Source organism: Trichomycterus rosablanca, chromosome 14, assembly GCF_030014385.1.
Source record: "Trichomycterus rosablanca isolate fTriRos1 chromosome 14, fTriRos1.hap1, whole genome shotgun sequence".
Classification (NCBI taxonomy): domain Eukaryota; kingdom Metazoa; phylum Chordata; class Actinopteri; order Siluriformes; family Trichomycteridae; genus Trichomycterus; species Trichomycterus rosablanca.
The window spans coordinates 8539640-8564741 of record NC_086001.1 but is presented as its reverse complement, the minus strand read 5'-3'; the positions used below and the strand labels follow the sequence as shown (position 1 = coordinate 8564741).

The following is a 25102-nucleotide window of genomic DNA, read 5'->3' as shown; positions in this document are numbered from 1 at the left end:
AACACTTGCACTTGGCAAATAAGCACCTGCCTGTGGTTTCCCCCAACCGTCAGCCAACATTCTTCTTTTTTTCCATCTAATTATGACAACATTTCAAACGGCTCAGGAGAATTGAGAAACTGGGGATCAACGTGGGTAAAAGGAAATGTGGTGTGACCAGTAAAGGTTTGGATTTAGCATCGCTGAGTTTATTTAAATCTCAGGTATGTGAAATTGTCCAAATTGCTACAGCGCTGGCAACATCTTAGACCTCAAATCGTTCTGACCTGTTTTTACATTACAGAAACCTATTATGGGAGTTAGTATTAAGCCACACCACATCTGATCTCACCATCAATCTTGTGGAGTCTCAGGTTTAGGATCGGCCTCTATGGCTTTCATCTCACCTGAACTGGTATCTTATTACACACTTAAGCTTAACATGAATTCTAGACTAAACAAAATCATATTCATACTTTTCTTTTGGCTAATTATTTCTGCTCGAGTCAACAGGTTAGAGGCTCAGATTCAGACTCTTTTGGACTGTTATTAATCAAGTGTCACAATCCCGTTTAAGAGTTCACAGCTTTTAAGAAATCGGCCGGCCCTAATCAGCATCAGCTGGGCTGGAAAAAGCCCATGATCGCAATAAAGGTTTATTTCTCCAGCCCTATTAGTGACTGCACATGCTGGCCCACTTTTTTCAGTCTTAAGGGGCTTTCACATAACGATCGCACATTTCACCTCTGCAGCAAGCCCAGAGACTCAAACCTTCTTAAGCCTTATTAAAAAGGGCATTTCTGAAAGCTGTGAAGTGACCTCGTAGACGTCGGTGTAGACAAATCCGCCTCCGCTTGCATGCATAAGCACCGCACATTAGTCTCATTGATGGAAGGGCAAGTCGACTGTGGTTTCCTTCAAATTAGGGCTTTCATTGAGGATCGCAGCTTATTGATATGTTTAATGGAATAACACTGGTGGCATTGGAGGTCAATTTGCATCGTTTTCATTTAAGCAAGCTCCTCCACTTCAAAGTTGCTGTTACAGTGGGAATCATAGCAATGTGATTTAAATTCCATGCATGGCAGCTGTTCCAGCCCACAGGATATAACTACACACATTCCTGTGGCGGTCGTACTTTAGAGCACTCTTCAGACAGTTTTTTTTTGTTCTCCAGCCTTCATGTCCATATTAATTTTGTGCATGTTAGACTTAATTTCACTTCTAGAACTCAGCACTATGACCACATTCTGCAAGGGGTGTTGGATTATTGTTATAATTTAAGACTTGTGTGGTAGAACGCTACAATTATTACATCACATCTATTTATATACACTTTTTAAACAATGTGTTCTTGTTAAAGTTGGTCCATTGGGAAGTTTCTTTTATATTTATTGGCATTTAACCCTTACAGGTTGGTAGTAAATGTGTGGTCAGTGAGGGAAAAATTAGACCAAAGAAGCACAGCAGCATGTAAATCCCAATGACACTATAAAACTTGCTTGACTGCAAATTCAAGTTAAGTCAAATTTATTTATATAGCACTTCTACAATAGACATTGTCTCAAAGCAACTTTGCAGAATCCAGGACCGACAGACAAAAAACCCCTGTTGAGCATGCCAAGGGTGACAGTAGGCAAGGAAAAACTCCCCTAAAATTACAGGTAGAAACCTTGAGAGGATCTAGACTCAGCAGGGACCTCCATCGAATAGGATTTACACAAACCATACAAACACAAAATTAATTTAAACTACACCGATCAGGCATAACATTATGACCACCTTCCTAATATTGTGTTGGTCTCACTTTTGCTGCCAAAACAGCCCTGACCCGTCAAGACATGGACTCCACTAGACCCCTGAAGGTGTGCTGTGGTATCTGCCACCAAGATGTTAGCAGCAGATCCTTTAACTCCTTTAAGTTGTGAGGTGGGGCCTCCATGGATTGGACTTGTCTGTCCAGCACATCCCACAGATGCTCGATTGGATTGAGATCTGGGGAACTTGGAGGCCAAGTCAACACCTCAAAGTCATTGTTGTGCTCCTCAAACCATTTTTGCTTTGTGTCAGGGTGCATTATCCTGCTGGAAGAGCCTCAGCCATCAGGGAATACCGTTTCCATGAAAGGGTGTACATGGTCTGGAGTTCTTGATTATTCAGTCCAGTCTGTGATAAAGTCTGTAGTGAGTTCTGGACATTTTCGGTGCAGACACGGCAGATGGTGTCACCCATTGTTCAGAAACGTCTAATTTATAGTGGGCCTATGTTTTATTACATTTCAGATTAGATCTTATCATCTCCTCATGCACCCTACTTAATAAAATGTGACAGGTTGGATTTTCTTTTTGATCTTCCATATTATTGGAACAGGAAATAAGTGCAGTTAAACTGGACTACTTAAAAAACACATGGTCACATGGTATAGGTTGACTGTTTTAGAACTTGCGGATTTCCTCGATGGATTTTTATGTTCAACATAGTCTAGAGTAGTACCCAGAATGGTGCTAAAACCACCCAGTAAGCAGCAGTTCTACAGGCAAAAATACCTTGTTAAAAATAATAATACAATCAATTATACCATTTATAACAACATCAGTAATCAGTAAAACAGCACCCAACCTTGAGACGAATGGCCTACAATAGCAGAAAAAATGGACTTCACTTCTGTCAGCTGAAAACTGGAATATGAGGCAAAGGGGGAACACACCCACTAAATCTGTACTGTTAAAGATTACAAAATCACTGTCTGGTCTAACAAATCTTAATTTCTGCTGCAACATCCAAATGATATTATAACAGGATGAGGATTTTGCATACACAATATAAATCCATAGGAATCAACCTGTTCACTCTGGTGGCTGTAGAGTTATGGTGTTTGGGATGTGTTCCCAGCATATACAGGGTCCATTAATTCCATTCAAGCATCATTTTTATGGTACAATTGAGTATTTTTGTTGACCATGTGGTCACGATTTACCTTCTAAAAGCTACTTCCAATGTGGTCATGCATCCAATGGACTTAAATGGTCAATGAATTTCAAAATACGACATTGGGATATAACAAACAAAACAGAAGAATCACATAAAAAATGAAGATTTGCAGCAGATACCTGAAGCTTGTTGAATCCATATTACAAAGAATCCCTACTATCCTGAAAGCAAAGTAAAACCAGTAACCAGAACAAAAAGACCTTTGTGATAAACCGGCCAGTGATGAACATCTCAGCTTTGTTTTGGTTGGCACTTCTGCTAATGCAGAACCCAGGCTTTACTACTCAACTGAAGACAGATAGAGAAAAAAGAAAGTGCTACCCATCATTCCACAAACTGCAAGCCCAATCTTCCCTAAAATCAATATGCAGTGACTGAAGCTTTGTCATGATGTAGAGCTCAGGTGATGAATATGGAAGCTCAGACAAAGCCAGATTGAAATTGATTAAGGGTCAGAGACAAACCTGCCACAAAGACTACGTGACAGGATTGATTACTCCATCCACACGGCGCGCGAGTCACGCCGGGGCATCCAATCAAACCCAGAAAAAAAGAGAGACTCATACAAAACAACCCACAAGAGAATAGAATAATCAGGGCTGAATAATCAATGCATTTGTGCATTCATCAGTTTGGATGAATAGGCAGCAGCAGCATTAGGTATTCACACCTGATTTGGCCTGATGTGATAGCGTGCAATGCCATCACCTCAATCATGAGACTGTGACCGTCAGAAAGCATAATAAGAGACTGGATAATGAAACCGAATGCTCCTACTAAAAAAAAAAAAGAGTTTTTTAGTTCTTTATGAAAGTAAGTAAGATCAGACTACAAAAACTAGCCTCCCATTTGAAACCAGTCTGCAGTAAACACACTCCAAGTAAGTCCAAAGCAGAAAGAAGAAATAATGACTGCTCGGCCTGCAATTTGTAATGAGGCTATGACTAAGCGTGGTCACGTCTGTAATTGAAGCTGATCTTATAAAAGAAAAGGCGAAAAGATTCTGGAAGAACTGAAACAATATGGGTGGAAGGATAATTGGTAAAGTCTTATAAGGAACCACAACTGTCTCTTAGCGTTTACTGAAATACGGCACGTAAAGAGTTTCAGATTTTAACTGTCACTTTCAATTCATAAACTTGGGAAAATAATTTAAATTATTATTCAATCAGCTTATTAAAAACTGTCCTTTGATGACAGCTTGTCTATAATCTAGCAAGCTCATCTTAGCCGGCTAGGTAATCATTTCTGTATGGAAACGTCAGATTAATATGTATATAGGCCATAATATGAGGGATCTTCTAAAAGTTTCTGCACTTTTATATTTTCATTAGAAGCAGTGAGGACGTTAGGAGTAGTAATTGGTCGTGTCTGAAAGACTGAGAGAGAGCTTATAGTCCAGATTTAGCGCCATCTGATTTCCGCCTTTTTGGACCACTCAGAGAAGCTTTAAAAGGAAGATAATTTTCATGTGATGGTGTGAAAGCAGCGGCGCATCAGTGGCTACACGCTCAACCAAAAACATTTTTTGCTGATGCCATTAAAAATGTTGGTACGACGCTGGCAAAAATGCATGGGGAGGTGACTATGTAATTTGTTTTTAAAATTCTTAATAAATAGAGTTATATATATACACCGATCAGGCATAACATTATTACCACCTTTCTAATATGTGTCAAAAAATTTGTCAAAAAGTCAAAGCAAAAGCCCCATATGACAGCAAATAAAGCAGCAAAGGTGACAGTCGAGTAAAAGTCAACAGGACAGTGATCCAAAACTTACTATCATGAAAATAAAACCCATCATGAGTCCATCAGGAGACTGGATATTAATAAATATAGTGATAATTATTTAAACAGATATTAATAATATCTTTATACGTACAGTGATACCTTGTAACTCAACGTCCCCTAAAATCAAAATCTTTGAAACTCAATGCCCTTCGTCGAGAAATTTGTACCCTTAAACTTGACGTGTTCAGTTTGTTTAAAAAAAAATTTATTTATTTAATTTCTAATTAACTATAAACAGTCGCTTTGTTCAGCGCTCAGCTTGAGCGGTGCGGTAATATGTCATCAGTGTGCATATGAGACGAAACAGATTCACTCTTAAAGCTCCACATGTATCTGTGTTTATCTGGATTTTTCTCACTGTTTCACTTTTAAACATGTATTACAGCTCGAGGTTCTGAGAAATGTTGTAAGCTTTTTATTTCAGTATTTTTATATTATATTTGTGTTATTTTTAGTGTATAAGTGTCAAAAACAACTCTATTATTATACATTAGCCTAAAATATATGCAGTTCCATGGGACCATGGAGTGCATTAACAGGTTTCCCATACATCCATATGGGAAAAAATACCTTGAAACTCAACGCCTTTTGAACTCAATGCCAGTCCCAGAACCAATTGACTTTGAGTTTCAAGGTACCTCTGTATATTATTTCAGGCCCTCTATGAGGAAGTAAGACTTCCAGCTGGGTACACAAAACATTCCCAAGCTGTGATTTTTGAGAAGAATGGGGGAGAATAAGTACCAGTGTAGTGGGGTCTCCACACTTTCAAGCATGCCACAATGAATATTTTATGTTGTGGTTGTGCTAAATGCCGTCATTTACATTGACTTACAATTGTGACCGTGTCTAAGGGCCCAACAGTAGCAACCTGGCGGCAGTGCGTCTAAAACCAGGGACCTTCTGATTACCAGACCAGTATCTTAACCGCTAAGCTACCACTACCGCACTTTTGTCAGGGTTGCCCTTTTCAACTTTGAAACACAACTGTCTGTGGGTACGCGTGTGTGTCAGCGTCCACATCAAGATCACCCACAAGGCCCCTAGGCTGAACATAACCAGAGCCACTTTAAACGTAAGCCCCCTTTCCCTTTTTTCTGCTCCCATGCCACTCATGAAACAGCTCGCCCTCTTCGAACACGGCTGCCAAGACTCTACAAAAATGGGTCAGGGTTATTAAGGAACACCCATGCGGTGCATGTATTTTTAAACAGGCTGTTTTTTTAAGAAAAATGAAAGGCAGAAACCAGTTCAACACCAGTCTATATAATCCTATAGGAGTTACTGTATGTCTGCATGGCGCAAAGTATGTGGACTGCAGTACAGACCACATGTAGGTCTCTGTTTAAGCTGCTTTTAAACTGCCACCTTATGGGATTTTCTCCATGGCTGGTGGAATTCGCTTTCATTCAGTTGCTAGTGAGATTGTTGATGTGTGTGAGGCCTGGCTCACAGTTGGGATTCTAATTCACGTCTAAGATGTGTCAAATTATTTCTTTACAAACTGAATTGTGTTAATACTTTATATTAAATACCATTAAAATAGTAGTCTCACTAATGTGTACTTATTTGTTATGTACACTGATCAGCCATAACATTAAAAGCACCTCCTTGTTTCTACACAATACCATTTTATCAGCTCTACTTATTATATAGGAGCACATTGTAGTTCTACAATTACTGACTGTAGTCCATCTGTTACTCTACATGCTTTGTTAGCTTCCTTTCATGCTGTTCCTCAATGGTCAGGACCACCACAGAGCAGGTATTATTTAGGTGGTGATGATTCTCAGCACTGCAGTGACACTGACATGGTGGTGGTGTGTTAGTCTGTGTTGTGCTGGTATGAGTGGATCAGAAACAGCAGTGCTGCTGGAGTTTTTAAATACCCTGTCCACTCACTGTCCACTCTATTAGACACTCCTACTTAGTTGGTCCACCTTGTAGATGTAAAGTCAGAAACGATCGCTCATCTATTGCTGCCGTTTGAGTTGGTCATCTTCTAGACCTTCATCAGTGGTCACAGGACGCTGCCCACGGGGCGCTGTTGGCTGGATATTTTTGGTTGGTGGACTATTCTCAGTCCAGCAGTGACAGTGAGGTGTTTAAAAACTCCATCAGTGCTGCTGTGTCTGATCCACGCATATCAGCACAACACACATTAACACACCACCACCATGTCATAGTCACTGCAGTGCTGAGAATGATCCACCACCCAAATAATACCTGCTCTGTAGTGGTCCTGTGGTGGTCCTGACCATTGAAGAACTGCATGAAAGGGGGCTAACAAAGCATGCAGAGAAAGATGGACTACAGTCAGTAATTGTAGAACTGCAAAGTGCTTCTATATGGTAAGTGGAGTTGATAAAATAGAAAGTGAGTGTAGAAACAAGGAGGTGGTTATAATGTTATGGTTGATCAGTGTATATAATATGATGTGGAGTCTGCATACAGGACATATTATTTTAAGTGGGTCAAAGATGCATGACAATCTAAAAATAGAATTATATATTTTATACTCTAAGCTGTTAGTAGCTGAGAATAGAACTGATTTAAATGCTGGATTGGGCTTTTGGTGGAAGAACTCCATTGGGCTGCATGAAACCCTGACCACAAACCCATAAGATAAACTAAAACATCCATTATAAGCCAAGCGTTCACATTCAATGCTATATGGTACTTCAAACTAATGACCATGGTTTGGAACAGGATGCTTAACAAGCTCATGATCAGGTGTCCACATACTTTTGGGCACACTCTGTAGCAGTTGGTATTTAAACAATATGTTTGTGTATCAAACAGAAGTGACTGTTTATATGTTTCACATCTCTGAATGTCATTTTATTTCCCTTCCTTGAGTAAGCAAACTACAATTGTGGTTAGCTAGCTCTAAAAAATAAGCAAAACTGACATGTAAGGAGCTTAGCCTGCAATACATATTTCAAAAGCAGACAAGCCCAAGCCCAAGATGTTAAATTATTATCAGACGTATTTGAATTGCATGCGAATTGAAAAAAAAAAAACCCCAGCTTCCTAGAACAGACGTTATCATAAGTTTGGCGTTCATGCCCTAGGCGACGTCTTCATGCAGATAAGCCACCGACGGTTTGAAACTAAGCGTTCACATATGTTCATCGCTTGGAAAGGGCAAAAGGGAAACAATTCGATGCTCAGCTCAAATCAGCTCCCTGAGGATGATGTACGCTCTGTTTTGTTTAAGTCTGGAAAGCCCGAAAAGCTAAGATTGCGCTTGGACGGCGGGGTAAACAAAATGGATCAAACATGGGCCCTGTTTACTTTTCTTTCAGAGCTGTGATCAAATGCCAAATTCAATAGCGGATTCTTGGGAAATTTTGACCGAAAGCTTTTATGAAAACCAAGTATAATTAAATAAGTGATGGCTAACAGATTATTTTGCTCTGTTTTGTGCAAACGACTTGTGAAAATTGCATTTATATACAAATGCGGTTATATAAAAATATGAGTTCTATTGCATTCTATCAAAATAATTTAATATTCTACAAGCACGACACACAAAAATGACTTGGACAGATTTTTTGAAGGAAGTAAAGCTTTTAACAGTGAAACATAGATGAGGCTCTGTAATGTTTTGGGGTTGATTTGCTGCCATTATAAGCTATCATGATATACACAAAATGCTTAAGAGTTTCAATCATAATCGTAATACTCACATCTCAGCCATGTTTTCAGGCAGGTTGGCGGGGATGGCTGTCAGTCCTTTACCTCTGCAGTCCACTATGTTGTTGCTGCATGTGCACATGGCAGGACAGGAACCAGCAGCAAGACTGCATAACTGAGGACTGGGATTCTCCGAATGACCTGCAAACATCAAAACAAGGCAATATAACAAACCAATCTAATTTTTTGTATTGTTTTAAGTACCTTGTCACACCCCACTTATATTTTAGGAACAGTTTAGTTGATATATTTTATCACAGTTTAGGAACTGTGATAAAGGGACAGTGGTAGTCAAGTGGGCAGAGCATTGGGCCCTTGTTGGGCTCTTGAGCAAGGCCCTTAACCCTGTCTGCTCCAGGGGCCATGTACAACTTGGACTGGTCTGCTCGAATCCCTGTCCTTAAATATTTGGGATTTATCAGAAAGCTTACTGCTTTGTCGCTGAAGTGAAGCAGCTGGCCTGGCTCACAGTTGCCATTCTAATTCACGTTAGATATTTAAAAGACTTGGAGGTCATGGCAAGCCATTCAAGTTTTGTCACAGCAAACGTGGCAAAACTAACTTGCTCAGACAGGAACAAGCCCTCCCCATACTGTTGAGACTAAGTTTAAAGCCTACAGACCTTTCTATAGGGTTAATAATTACAATTAAATACCATTAAAATAGTAATGTGTACTAATTTGTTATGTATTTTTTAATGCATTTTCCTCCCTATTTAGCACACTCAATTTTGTCTTCCGCTGCTGAGAGATACCAGATTGCATCCGAGGAGAGCACGTCGCTGTACACGCCTCTTCAGACACGTGTACAGCCCTCCTCTTCTCGTCCCTGCATTCTGCACAGACGTCTCTTCCGCCAATCAGGGTAGTTACACAGAGTATGAAGACCCATCCACCGACACATAGTCCGGCCCACACCCTGCAGATACGGTGGCCAATTAGTATCTGCAGCAGGCACTGCCAATTATGCCCGCCAGATGGCACCCAGCCGAGGAGTTCAGAAACTCGGTGCTGGCTAATTTGTTATGTATATAATATAACGTGGAGTTGGACGAAATCGCATACTTAAACAGTACGTACTAGATTCGAGGTATACACTGCTCGGCCGGTAAAGCAGTACGCTCTTTCAGTACGCGAGTGCGCAGTATGCACGCCACCTCGTACATACTACGTCCGCCATCTTACCAATGTCACGTGATGCATGATGTCACATTGCTACAGTTATAACAATTTTAAAATCGCAAATTTAAAATTGCGATTTCGGACACAGCCCATGGATACTTGTTATTCGACTTATTTGGGATTTATCGGAATGCTGACTGCTTTCGTCGCTGAAGTCAAGCAGCTGTTATATTTAAAGTCTAATGAAACGTCCTCCAGAAGAGCGAAGTCCTTGTGTCTACCAATTTTGACCATGTAGTGGATTTCTAGGGTGCAAGTTTTCTGTTTCATTTTACCTCATTAAGCAGCAAGGTGTTAAAGTAAAGCAGTACTGTCTTGAATCATTTTAATTAGCCACAATTAGTAATTAGCCTTTTCCCTACAGTCAATTAAAAATCAATGAGCCAGAAAATCTTGACATGAGTAAAGTAAAGATTTTAACATTTAACAAAGTAGTGTTAGTTTGTACTACTTTTAAGTCACTTCTAGCTTAGCAAAGCCAAGGACAAGTTCAGAACACTCCTCACGTGAGGCGATACCCGGCATATTAAAATCGCATGAATGCCGTCCGTCACCCAAAGGGACGCTTTGAAATCCATCAGCATCAGCACTTTACATCAGAAACTAAAGCCTCAGACGATTTGCATACAGTACAAACGTGTCTCCGGGTTTTCTCCTGATACTGTTCGCTCCGCAACTGTCAAAAAAAAAAAAAAACGAGATGGCAGCGCGTCTGATATCATCTCGACAGTCGGTCTAACCCAGAAACGAATAAAACAGACTTTAAAATAAGCTAATTTGCACTGCATAGCAAATCTGCTCCTTGGGAGCCTTTCGACCAATGAATATTTGATTCGCATCTCTTTCTTCCACAGTTCTGGTTGTGCCGGCTGCCTACTGGTTAATTTAGAACCACAGAAACTCATCTGGCACATGGGGAAAAGATATAAGAAAATGGACCGGAGTCAAGAAACATGCTATGTGCACAAGTAAGGCAGTAGGAAATGACCTTAAAAAGCTAAAGGCATGTCAAGCTTTGTTGAAATTTCAGACCACTGCTCAGTCCAGCTCTTTTGTAGGACACTGGCTTACTTAGATCGTCTTAGATGTCTTGTTGTATCATCTAAACTGTCATCTAAAAGTAGGGTGACCATATGTCCTTTTTTTCCCGGACATGTCCTCTTTTTGAGACCTAAAAAATGCGTCCGGCCGGGATTTTTAAATCACTAAAAATGTCCGGGATTCGGCTTTTCTAGTCTGCACTCGCTATTCTGTGTGTATGTTTTTAGGTCTTTTTAGGAGTGCATCTGTTTTGTTAAAATAAGTCTGATTTTCACGTGCACGTACTAACACAGAGGCCCTTGTCAACATCGTGATGGCACTGCATTCTGAGGAAATTGCTCAGCAAGCACTAGAAGACACATCTTACTGCTGGGTTTCTATTGATGGGAGCAAGTAATTAAAGTGAATCAAGTTAAAGTTAAAAACACTCCTAATAAGTCGGCTGATACGATTGTACAATACATCAAAGAAACTAAAAAATAAAGGGATTTCTATTTATAGGTGACAACTGTTTGTTAATTTGTTGTTATTATTGTTTAGGGCTTAACACTGAATGTGAAGGAATAAGATTATCTGACCATAAAGGCCCTTGTTAAAGAGCAGCTGTACATTTATTAAAGTTCAGTAACAACTATTTAAACCTCTACCCCATACATATTACCATGGTGTCACCAACGACATGAAATAACCCCCTTTCTTCCCCGAACCAGGCGTCCTCTTTTTTAAAAACCAAAATATGGTCACCCTATCTAAAACTAATTTTAAATTAATTTCTTCTCTCAGTGCAAAGCAATCTTCATGATGCTCAATTTAATATGCTTCAGAGTTTTGATGTTGACAGCAGTGACGTGTTCCTAAATAAATCATTTCTACCAAAATGACACACAAGGCGACAGTGCTACCCACTTAGCCACCGTGCCGCCCCTGCATCAGTTATGAGGTCCCTATCCGGCTCCCTCCTCTGATGAACACCAGCCAAACGTTGTTCACATAGCCGCCCGGTCCAGCCAGAAGGCAGAGCTGAGATTCGATACGATGTATTCAAAATCCCAGCTCTGGTGTGCTAGAGTATTTTACCACTGTGCCACCTGAGTGGCGCAACCATATTTTTTTATGTTTCTAATTTATTAGCATACATTAAGTGACCACGAATGAAAGCAGGTCAGAAAAGGCCTCAGTTATTGAACTACTCCCATTAACCAAGGTGTGCAACAGTGCAGCTCTTTCGATCTAAATGGTGAACGCTTTTCCCCAGTGTGTCTGGCTCTATTGAGTGGAATTGTACACTGAAGCATTACACAGTAAAATTCCTGGCACCACTTTCTGGCCCATTGACTTAACTACAGCTGGTTAAATTGTTACCCTGTATCATAAGTGCTTTCTCTCATGATTTTGCTGATAATGTGGGTCTAAAGTTAAATACCTTAGACAAACACAATAAAATGATAGATAGACATTGGCAGAAATTATTAAAATCCCAAGACTGGCATGAAAAACATAGTTCTTGTATGAATGTATGTAAACGTTTGACTTCAGTTGTAGCACTGTTAACTTTAACCTTAATAAAACCAACCAAAAATAGAGACATTACTTTATTATTACGAGATCATGATGCTTGGAAAGTAACACAGTAATTGGGATAGATTGGTTGGGGATTTGGCCAGAGCCTTCTGGCCAGCCAGACAGCAACATGTGTCCCATTTACCCCATTTTAAATCCCTCACAGGTGTCCTCTCGTACACATGGGTCCAACACAGACACCCACCCACCCTTCGCCCCTTAGCAAAGCCACCAACATGCAGTTTTGTGGCAGCGAGTCGCTCGGTAATGATCTCTGTGATGGAAGTTCATGCAGTGGTCAGGTCTCTGGTGACATGCTGTAAGTCTGTGTGTGTGATTGGGAGATACATATGAGAATTTAAGGCTTGGCGTGGGACACGGTACATTACAATACATTATAAATGAGGATAAATGAGGATGTCACTGCAGCTTTGGATAACATGACTGCTAAATATGGCCAAAAGTATGTGGACACCTGATCAAGAGCTTGTTGGAAATTCCATTTAAAAAACAAAAGGTATTAAAATAGAGTGACCTCTATGTAATCTTTATAGATCTAACAACAGCCACTCTTCTGAGAAGTTTTAATTTAAAAAAGGCTGGGGACCAGGCACTGAGGATGGTCAGGAAAGCCTCAATTGATGTTCAGGTTCATTTCAAAGCTGTTCAATGCTGAGGTCAGGGCTCTGTGCAGGTCACTAGAGTTTCTTTAAACCAAGCATTTCTTAATGTATAAGGGGTGTCCCAATACTTGAATCCATACAGTATATATGTAAGAAGCTCTTTGATTCTTTACAATTGATCTTGAATGAATCTGAATCTTAACTTCCCACTTTACATGCATAATGAATCCCACTACAATGGTGACAGCTGGTAAGGTATCAAAGCATGAAGTTACCTGAGCAGCTGAACTCATGCTTCTGGATCTCAGCCACGTTGATCCCGCGGAGCTGCGGTGGAGATGAGCACTGTGTAAACAAACCGAGCGTGGGCCTCTGACGTAGCCACTGGGACAACCAGGACAGGTTGCAGTCACAGTTCAGGTTGTTTGAGTGCAGCCGGCTAGAGAATAAAAAAATAATAAAATACAGATAAAAAAAAAAAAGATATAATAAAAAAAAAAGATACAGATGCATAATGTGTTTATTATGACATAATTATAGGCACATGTACAGTTATACATGCAGATATCCTAAAGACTTTTGAACTGGTAAAATATTCTGACAATATAATACAAATTTCTATTCCTATGCTTATTATTAATATTCCTATTCCTATGCTTATTATTATTATTATTATTATTATTATCATTATTCATACATAATATTCCTATTCCTATGCTTATTATTATTATTATTATTATTATTATTATTCATACATACATTATATTCCTATTCCTATGCTTATTATTATTATTATTATTATTATTATTATTATTATTATTATTCATACATAATATTCATATTCCTATGCTTATTATTATTATTATTATTATTCATTCATACATTATATTCCTATTCCTATGCTTATTATTATTATTATTATTATTATTATTATTATTATTATACATAATATTCCAATTTCTATGCTTATTATTATTACTATTATTACTATTATTATTATTATTATTATACATACATAATATTCCCATTCCTATGCTTATTATTATTATTATTATACATACATTATATTCCAATTCCTATGCTTATTATTATTATTATTATTATTATTATTATTATTATTATTACACATACATTATATTCCAATTCCTATGCTTATTATTATTACTATTATTATTATTATACATACATACATTATATTCCCATTGCTATGCTTATTATTATTATTATTATTATTATTATTATACATACATTATATTCCAATTCCTATGCTTATTATTGTTATTATTATTATTATTATTATTATTATTATACATACATTATATTCCCATTCCTATGCGTATTCTTCTTATTATTATTCCCATTCCTATGCTCGTTATAATTATTATATTATTATTTGTATTATTATTACTATTATTGTTATTACACATACCCATTCCTGTCCTTATTATTATTATTATCATTATTACACATACCCATTCCTATTCCTATTATCATTATTATTATTATTATTATTATTACACATATCCATTCCTACTGTTATTATTATTATTATTATGCATACCTTATATTCCCATTCCTATTCTTGTTATTATTATTATTATTATTATTATATTAAATGCATTCTATTATATTATATTGTCATGTACAGTATATGCATTAAGAAATTGAGACCTGTCAGATCTGTATTTCATTACCTAAAATTATTATAGTCTATTGTTTTCTCATAACAATTACATGTCGTGACTTGAAATGAAAGCAATCATGACAAATGTCCCGTAATCAGGAACCAAAACCAAGCTGCAGACAGAATTGTGGGTGGTATTGTTTTTTACGACTTTAAAAAATTGGGTGAAGCACTGATGTTTATTGCAGCATGGTTTCATATTCTGTAATTATACTTATACAGACAATAGATGTTTTTTTTTTGGGGGGGGGGTTCATTTCTGGGTCTGTGCGTTCAGGATTAGAGGAGCAACTGGGGAAATGGTTACTGGCATCGCTACAAACCCCAATGTGGCCTGTGGCTGCCTACCAAGACTTCACGGAATGACACAGTGAGTGTCTTCTGGCCTCGAGCGCTGTGGGACAATGGTTTCACTAGCTGCCGGGCTGCCTGCTGAGACAACCAAAATAATTACCTTTGAGTAAATAAAATGTCATAAAAGTTTGTGAATTAGGATTCTATGAGACCTCAGGCTGCGTTAAGTCTCGAGAGTGAATCTATCATTCTGGTTTTGAAGTGGTGTGAGTCGGCTGCAGTCTGTCAGAGTGTAAAATTTGATCTCATGTAAGCTAGAAATACGTCAGAATCAAAATCTGCTTTATTTGTCAGGTATGTTTGCACACACAAGGAATTTGTTTCCAACTGTTGGTAGCTCACTACAATATACAAACAAGACAATATGCAGACAATGTACAACATATAATGCCAAGTTCACACTACACGACTTTCCAAGTCGTCAGGTCACTGTACAGTTCACACTACAAGACTGGATCTCTTGTAATCTGGAGTCTTTCAAGTCGTTGTGTATTTTACACTACACGACTGATCGGCGATAGAGGGTTTCACACTACACCATCTATCACCAACTGGAATCGCAGGCGAGCTTCTCTGGTCTCCCAAACTACGTTCTGTCACGAAAACAAACGCGAGAAGTGACGAAAGGTTTAATGATACCACGTCCAAAAATGCACATCAACAAGTAGCCAGCGATCTTGCGTTCTCATTGGCTGTTCGACATAGCACTCATTGCCAGTCGGGCAACTCAGATTCAGATATCTGACATGCTAGAAATCTCGGCTCGGCGAGCCGCTCGGATCGGGTTGTTGAGTAGTTCACACATAGTGGTTGAGAGCAGAGTTGAGATCGCCGAGCGAACGCCGAGTTGCTCCCGAGCCGGCAAATCTAACTTTCCGTGTCGCTGAGCGAAAATCAGGGCAAAAATCGTGTAGTGTGAACTAGGCATATCGTGCTGGGTAAAATCTGCATTTATGCAAAAATAGGATTATTACAGTATAATGCAGTATATGTAAAGTGCAGTGTGGCATGTAAACACCAGGTCAGTTATAGTTATTCATAAGTTTACATTTACAGCATTTAGCAGACGCTTTTATCCAAAGCGACGTACAGTACTGTGACAGCATACAGTCCATAGCAATTGAGGGTTAAGGGCCTTGCTCAAGAGCCCAACGGTGGAAACCTGGCTGTGGTGGGGCTTGAACCTTCTGATTACTGGACCAGCACCTTAACCACTAGGCTACAACTGCCCCATGACATTTGGGAAAAAAAGGAGGGTAGGAGAGGGGTTGGAGGTTAAAACGTTTGTATCCAGGGTGTGACAAGTGTTCTCCGGGTTCTTGTTGTGTACAGGACATGTGCATATGTGCAGTGTATAAAGATGCTCGTTAGCTAGGACTGCAGACAGATTAGAACTGGGATGGGGTTTGATTGATGCGTTTGTGTATTTACTCACAAGGTCCTCAGCTTGGGCATGTGGTTGAAACTTGACACCGGTATGGCACTGATGTTGTTGTTGTTTAGGGTCCTGTGGAATATCAAGCAAAAATAAAGGGAAGTTAAATAGCAGTTTCACTACGGTAAGTTTGTTCGTTTGTTTATTAGGATTTTAACGTCATGTTTTACACTTTGGTTACATTCATGACAGATACAGTAACAGTAACACAAGATTCATCAGTTCACAAGGTTATATCGAACACAGTCATGGACAATTTCCATCTCAAATTTACCTCACTTGCATGTCTTTGGACTGTGGGAAGAAACCTAAGCACCTGGAGGAAACCCACACAGACACAGGGAGAACACACAAACTCCACACAGAAAGAACCCAGGACCTTCTTGCTGTGAGGCGACAGTGCTACCCACTTAGCCACCGTGTCACCTCACTACAGTAAGCAACTGGTAACATGAAAATTTGAACAAGATTGTCGTGTTGTTACACAATAGAATCTTGTAGTGATCAGGGATGTTGGGTTGCTGTCGTTCTGCCTCTCTTGTCTGATCACTCAGGTTTGATGACGATGGGGAGGTGGGCGCTGATGTCCTGCGAAAGCCTTCATGACCTTGTTACCTGCTCGCTCTCCCTTTTAGTTATGCTGTAATAATTAGGGGTGCCGGAGTCTAATGCTACTCTCTGTAAAACTGATATTTTACTTAATTCACATTTTAAATTTTTAACTACATTTTCTGTTGTTTTACCCCGAGGTGGTTCTGATGGAAACCTATTTACCCACCCGAGGTTAAGGAATGAAGTCGAGACTGCCGTGCCAACAATGCTGCTCCTGCCAGATGTGACGGAAACCTGGCGTGTTTGCACCAAGAATGTCAAGAACTCACTACAGACTTTATCACAGACTGGACTGAATAATAACTCCAATTACTTTTGCTAGTTGTAACTTTTAGTTCATTTTAATTTGTGTGTGTATGATATTGTCATCAAATTATCAAATTATTCTCCACGCCACCCAAGAAGGAAGGAGGTCCCTGCTGAGTCTGGTTCCTCTCAAGGTTTCTTCCTGTAATTTTAAGGGAGTTTTTCCTTGCCACTTTTGCCCTTGGCTTGCTCAACAGGGTTTTTTTTGGTTTTTGTATCTGTAGGTCCTGGATTCTGTAAAGTTGCTTTGAGACAATGTCTGTTGTAAAAAGCGCTATATAAATAAATTTGACTTGACTATAGTTGTTAAATAACATTTAATTATTGTTTTATTTAGGTATCTACAGTTAACTAAGCTGGAAATGTAACCTAGCCTGTTAAAATGTTAGCATAAACATTAGCTTTAGCTTTTATCTCTGCTTTAAGAAAAAGCAGAAAAAACTACTTTAAAAATACATGTTTCTATAACTGTTTACTTTAGATTTGAGTCTGCATTGTACATAAATGTCTTTCTAGCAGGGACTTCTAGCTTAATTTGGACTTTTGTGCTTGCCATAAACACAAACGCTAACCAGCTAATAATCCTTAGACAGTGAGCTGCTGTCTGACTAATAACATTAGCTGCTAAATATAATAAAATACATTTTTTATTAACACAAAATGAAACAAATTTATGTTAAGCACTACTAATATTGACCTAGCCACCCCCAACAACCACCAACACTCAAAAACATTCGTATTTTAGATGGTTTGAAGGCTGTGCTTATGTACCATATAAAAAAAAAAAAAAAAAAGTGTCATTCCTCCCGCCTGCCTCGTTTCTACCACCTGCCTGTGCCCCCGACACTCCTGGAGGGCATTTATCACCCCATCCACAGCAGATGGATTGTAACAAGGACCAAGAAGCAATCATTGTAAGCACCACGTCGCAAATTCAATCTTATCAGAAATGTTAAGAGGTGCTAGGATTGAGAAATTGCTTTTTGGAAAGTGTCTGTCTGCGAGCCTGAGGGAGGTTTATGGAGCATCGTGAAGTCTCTTCAGGGTCTGGCTGGGTGTGATGTTTTCCTAATAGGAAGCAGAGGCCTTCTTTGTTCCCAAAGACCTCAGCTGGTGGTCATTATAATCAGCCCTGTCTCTGTTGTGAGGAATAACACACACAGAGCCACAAAAAGACCATGATGTCCCTATAAATGTCAGATTAATATATGGATAATGATGATTAAACCTAAACTGGCAGTTTAGCAATGATGAACCTATGACTTTTTTTATAATGACTGGTCTAATATTTTATGATATACTTTTATGAATTGTGATAGGTGTAGCAGTTAAGATATACACTACACCGCCAAAAGTTTATTGGCACTTAACAGTATGTGCCTGTATGTATGTGTGTGTGTGTGTGTCTGTCTGTCTGTCTATGTGTCTGTCTGTGAGTGTGTCTGTGTACGTGTGACTGTCTGTTTTTCTGTCTGTCTGTGGGTCTGGGTCTGAGTGTGTGTGTGTGTGTCTGTCTGTCTATCTGTGTGTGTGTGTATGTCTGTGTTTGTGTGTCTATCTGTGTGTGTCTGTCTTTCTCTGTCTGTTTGCCTGTGTCTGTCTATTTGTGTGTGAGTCTGTGTTTGTCTATGTGTCTGTCTGTCTATGTGTCTGTCTTTGTGTCTGTGTGTATGCATGTGTCTGCCTGTCTGTCTGTGTTTGTCTATGTGTGTGTCTGTGTGTGTGTCTGTCTGTCTGTCTGCGTGTGTATGTCTGTCTGTGTGTATGCCTTTGTGTGTATGTATTTCTGCCTCTGTGTGTGTGTCTGTCTGTTAGTCTGTGTGTCTGTCTGTATGTGTATGTCTGCCTGTCTGTATCTCTGTGTGTGTCTGTTTATGTTTCTGTCTGTGTGTGTGTCTGTCTGTCTGTGTGTGTCTGCCTGTCTGTGTACGTGTGTGTCTGTCTGTCTGTAAAATGAACACATGAAGCAGATCTTATCCAAAATCAGTGCCTGACCTCACATATGCTGTTTTCACAGAATGGGAGGGGGGGGGGAGGGCAAGGGGGCAAGTACACACTTAGTTTTTAAATGAATGTGTTGTATGTTGTGTGTGTATATACTGTATAAAAAGGGTGTAAATACTTACAAAACCTCCAGCCCGCGCAGTGCACGGAAAGCTCCGTCCTCGATGCAGCTGATATGATTTTTGTCCAGCTGACTGCAGAGTTGAAAAAGAAAGCAGTTAAAAGATGATCAATACTTATAAACTGTTCCAGTATGCTGAACAGAACAGTGATAAGTGATGCAGAACCTCCATTTTTCTCATGCTCTGTAATAAGTCATTCCCATAAGCATAAGATTATTATAGGCGAGAACTGACCAGCAAAATCAATACTGGAGCAATCATTTTGAATACTGAGGGAGCGCTTTGGACTGAAATCATCTCCCAGAGGATTTCTATGATGGCTCAATTCAGAATCAGGCACTATTATAAGTTAGTAAAGACGTCATTAATTATTTTAGTAGTTACAGAAAGCATTTAAGGTTTGAGAGTCAGCGGTGATGCAGCGTTTAATGTAAATGATAGACAGCTTTAAAATACCTGCTTTACCAACCTCTTCATTGTAAGACTGCAGGTTTGTGTATCCATTTGTGTCAAGTAATCTAAAACAGCATAATCAATCCTGACTGACCTATTAATCAAAATGACCCCAACTAATCCCAAGCATTTTGAGCTTAAGTATATGAAGAGGGCAGTTATGATATGATAATGACCCCCATGGCACAACTGGTACCTGAGCTGGGTGAATACTGAAACACGCCTATTGTTTTAATATGGTAAAGCACATGACAAATGCAACTCATGTCACTGTCATAAAGTTGCCCTTCTAGGAGGTGGTTACTCATTTAAAAACGGCATGTTCACCAATGAATTTACCAGGTTTGGTTTAAGTGTGAAACAACTTGGTCCCATGATGCTATTTTATGCTTTGAGACCTATTACAAGTAAATACCAGATCAACTCATGTGGGAACAAGAGCTGATACATTACAAAATAGTAGCGTGCCTAGGTGACGCAGTGGGATATTTCAACTCTGCTACCGGTCAGCTGGGCGCCCCTTAGCAGGCACAATTGGCAGTGCTAGTCTGCTGGGTGGGAAAAGACTGGACTAAAAAGTGGGTGGAGTTTTTGACACTTCGTAAGGACCCTGATTGGCCTCACGCACGTATCCATTAAAGTATAGGCAAATTAGAAAAGGGAGTAGACTGAGCATGTGTGAGGAAGCCCACCCAAGGTAAAGGAATGAAGTCGAGACTGCCGTGCCAACAATGCTGCTCCTGCCAGATATGACGGAACCCTGGCGTGTTTGCACCAAGAATGTCAAGAACTCACTACAGACTTTATCACAGACTGGACTAAATAATAACTCCAATTATTTTTGCTAGTTGTAACTTTTAGTTCATTTTAACTTGTGTGTGTATGATATTGTGTAAATCCTATCTATTTAAATTATTCTCCAGGCCACCCAAGAAGGATGAAGGTCCCTGCTGAGTCTGGTTCCTCTCAAGGTTTCTTCCTGTAATTTAAAGGGAGTTTTTCCTTGCCACTGTCGCCCTCCGCTTGCTCAACAGGGGTTTTGGTCTGTTGGTCCTGGATTCTGTAAAGTTGCTTTGAGACAATGTCTATTGTAAAAAAGCGCTATATAAATAAAGTTGACTTGACTTGAGGAAGCGAGTATGAGGCAAATATAGCCTCCACAGGCGTGATCAGGGTTAGAAAATAAACTGGATAAATAAAAGTCATTTTTTTACGGTCAGTTTGAAACTCTAATGATTAAAAAAACTAGGAAAAACATCTGCAATCTGAAGTAACTGACAGCTTTTTTTGAAGAAGAATTCTTAGTAATTTTGTAATGTCATTAGCAAGCATAGCAACCACAACTTTAACAACAATGCTGTTAGAACACAGATTGCCTCAAATCCATTGTATATCATGTATAATTGTATATTTTATATGAATGGTGAAAGGTAAAGATGCCAATCAGGAAAATTACCAGTAAGGGTAACCCAGTAATTACCCAGATTACAAGTGTGAAAGGGGTTGTTGTAGCTGACTGCATCTGTGGGTCTGTTCACAACGGTACTGTCCAAGTAAACATGACTGTAACTCACTGCTCCTGCACTTTTTTAAAACAAAGTCACAGCCGTGATATTTGTGAAGTGTTTTACTTACAGATTCTTGATGTCTGTGGCTCCACGGAAGGCCTTGCGAGGAATAGCCTGGATGTAGTTCTCACTCAGGTCTCTGATAAAACAAAATCGAGTGACACATTAATAATTAGGAAAAATTTTTCTTATTTATTCATCAAGCAATGTGCTTCTCAGATTATCAGGAGGTAAAGTTTAAGACCTTCAACTGCTTCCAAATTACTTAAACCTAGCAATGTGTATATATACTATATATACACACCGATTAGGCATAACATTATGACCACCTTCCTAATATTGTGTTGGTCCCCCTTTTGCTGTCCCATACACAACAAACTGTGATGCACCGTGTATTCTGAAACCTTTCTATCAGAACCAGCATTAACTTCTTCAGCAATTTGAGCTACAGTAGCTCGTCTGTTGGATCGGACCACATGGGCCAGCCTTCGCTCCCCATGTGCATCAATGAGCCTTGGCTGCCCATGACCCTGGCGCTGGTTTACCACTGTTCCTTCCTTGGACCACTTTTGATAGATACCGACCACTGCAGACCGGGAACATCCCACAAGAACTGCAGATGCTCTGACCCAGTCGTCTAGCCATCACAATTTGGCCCTTGTCCAACTCGCTCAAATCCTCACACTTGCCCATTTTTCCTGCTTCTAACACATCACCTTTGAGGATAACAATAGTAAATAGCCCAGGAGTTTGTCTGTTTGGTAGCAACTCTACACAGAACATGTGAAAATAAGGAAAAAGGGAAAAAATATAGATCTGGATAATAAAATTCCTTTTTTAAAGCTGATCTAGCCATTCTAACCTTTTTTTGCTACAAAAAGCAAAGAGAAGAAAATCAGACTCTTGATGTTGAACCAAATAAATATCTATAGCAGGACCTCAATACACCAATACATCACTGTTCCCTTACTAATTTAGCAAAACTATGGCAAAACCCCGCCCCAGTTGCTCCCAGTGTTGATAAAAGTTGATAGCGTTTTTATATTTTGATCTCGACTAATAAAATAAGTCTGTTATAAATGCCACATTGTGAATCATTCATGTATAAGGACTGGGGGATGTGTAGATATATCCTTAGTGTCAAACCTAACAAAGCACACAACGTTTTCGAGTGGTTTTTTAATCTCATTCCCAGTTCAGACCGATCCAACGAGAAGTGCTATTCAGTGTGAAGGGTTGAACCATTTAGCCGATTCTTAAAGCCATTGATGGCACTATTTGTGCAGGGTGTTAAAGCAAGTGGATGGCGAGGTGGAGCAAGAAGGAGGGAAGGGAAGAGGGAACAGACTCGATGAGGCTAATTAGTGCTGGGTTTTGTTTGGATGTTTAATAGAGAGTTCCACACTTTGAGAATAGGGACAGAAATTTGACAGCCACCCACTCGCTTTCCCACAGGACCGATTTCATCTCATTATAAGGTTCTTTACTATAATCTGTGTGGAATTAAAACATCAAAACTGTATTGTAAAAAAAGTAAAACACAGAGTATTAGTGGTTTGGCATGCCTTCATCCTCAGACATGCTAATCACTTAAAAGTCTTGTTTAAACTTAGTTAATTAAATTGAGGATTTAGACCTTATTACAACACCAGGCAGTCAATGACAATGTCAGTCACAGCATTTTTATAATTGTTCAGTGGTGTTTTCTACATAGCAAGGCAGATATTAAAGTAAAAATCATTGTAATTATGGGTTTAAAAAAAGAGGTATATGCATTTTACATGTTTTTAGTAAACTGCCAGCTAGTGAGTGAATGGAGAGTGTAATGTCCTTCCAGTTTTTACGTCGCCTTACTCATTACTCAAGTACACCGATTGACCCAGCACAACACACACTAACACACCACCACCATGTCATTGTCACTGCAGTGCTGAATATCATCCACCACCTAAATATTACCTGCTCTGTGGTGGTCCTGTGGGGGTCCTGACCATTGAAGAACAGAGTGAAAGCAGGCTAAAAAGGTATGTAGAGAAATTGTAATTGTAGAACTACACAGTGCTTCTATATGATAAGAGGAGCTGATAAAATGAACAGTGTGTGTAGAAACCAGAAGGTGGTTTTAATGTTATGGCTGATCGGTGTATAAATAACTAGGAACAACAACAGCTCAGCAAAAGCTGGGGTCAGAGCACAGGGTCAGCCATTGTACAGTGCCTCTGAAGCTGGCAGGGTTAAGGACCTGCTTAAGTGCCCAACAGCTGCATAGTAGAGCCTGGATTTAAACCAGCAATCAATAGCACAAGCTCTACCCACTAGGCTACCACTGTCCCCATTCAACAAAAGAATACTACTAGTATAATTGCAAAGTGCCATCTGTGAAGTTTGGTGGAGGATGAAAGATAGGTGGTGATGGCGGACGGTGTTTTTCCAGTGTTTTCTTTATATTTTGTAAAATTCAATATTAAAATGTCCCCAGAGAAGGTGCAGAGAAGGCGCAATTTTTTGTTGTTGTATAATTACTCCTGCCAGTAGCTGTCACTGTGTATCAGACAGAGGGGACAGTGAGTAAGAGAGAAGAAGGAAGTTATTCTTTTGTGAAATTACACCTACAAAATACAACACTATTGAAATAAAGAAGGAAATAATAGAGAAATATGAGTTATTGTTGTTTCTGGTAGATACATTTTATAAAAGAAGGAAATATATTATGGTGTATGGTACAGCACACGTACTGTACTGAAATGTGATGTGTGTTTATGTACAGTACAGTACTACTGTGTATTGTTTATTATTGTTTATTACAGTAATGTCTATTCTATAATTTAAGATTTAAGGGCAAATATACTTGTGTTTAGAACAAAAAAGACCATTTAAGACATTAGAAAGGTTAGGTAAGGGGGGGGGGGATTAATTCTATTTACATTATTTCTTATGGCAAAAATAGGTTTAACTAACAAACATTTTGACTGAAGAACAGCCCTTCGGAACCAATTAAATTCGTAAGTCAAGGGTCCACTGTATAACTAAAGGAAACATATTTTCTACTTTTATTTATTTACAGATTTTCTTTATCTAATGAGCATTTAGTACAAAGCAGATTGTCAGTTCAGCCTGCTGGAGTTTGGTCTCCTGTTGGGCTGATAATTGGCTTGCCGTGTTTTTATAGAGTACTTCTGTACCACATCACTGATTTTCCACTGTTAATTGCCCTACCTTCCGTATCTATGAAAAACAACAACAAAAAGCAAATTAGTCCTCAGCACAACTTCAGGAATTCTTCCACTGTAAAGTGTTTCGTGGTTTACTGTGCATACTACATGCGCAAATCAACGATTCTGTTGTACGAGGATGCTAAGCGATGCTAAAAAGCTGAAAACAAAGACTGCAAGCCATGCAAATCAACATTAAATCCTGTTAGCAAGAGTTAACATGACTGTCCAAATCTTAAGACAGCTGTGACTGTTATATTGAGTGAATTAGATGCTGATGTAGCATAAGGGGCTAATTGTGTGTCTCAGAACAAGCTAATGAGGAGGCTGAGGATGACAAATGTGCTGTGTTTTTTACTCTAGTGATTCTCCAGTTCTCTCTCTCTCTCTCTCTCTCTCTCTCTCTCTCTCTCTTCATGCATAATTGAATGATTACAGAGGCCCGGGCTTTGTGGCACCTCAACATGCTGTTCTCTTAGCAGACT

At 39.2% G+C, this 25102-nt stretch overlaps 1 protein-coding gene across 1 annotated transcript in view; it reads right to left on the bottom strand.

Annotated features, from left to right (window-relative positions):
* slit1a (slit homolog 1a (Drosophila)) overlaps positions 1-25102 on the bottom strand; it is a 156967-nt gene that overhangs the window by 49767 nt on the left and 82098 nt on the right. The window contains exons 5-9 of the mRNA XM_063008184.1: positions 21473-21544; positions 19385-19456; positions 16341-16412; positions 13143-13306; positions 8456-8603 (exon numbers count right to left, since the gene is read on the bottom strand). Coding sequence (XP_062864254.1) covers positions 8456-8603; positions 13143-13306; positions 16341-16412; positions 19385-19456; positions 21473-21544 — 528 coding nt within the window. The remainder of the gene's footprint in view (positions 1-8455; positions 8604-13142; positions 13307-16340; positions 16413-19384; positions 19457-21472; positions 21545-25102) is intronic.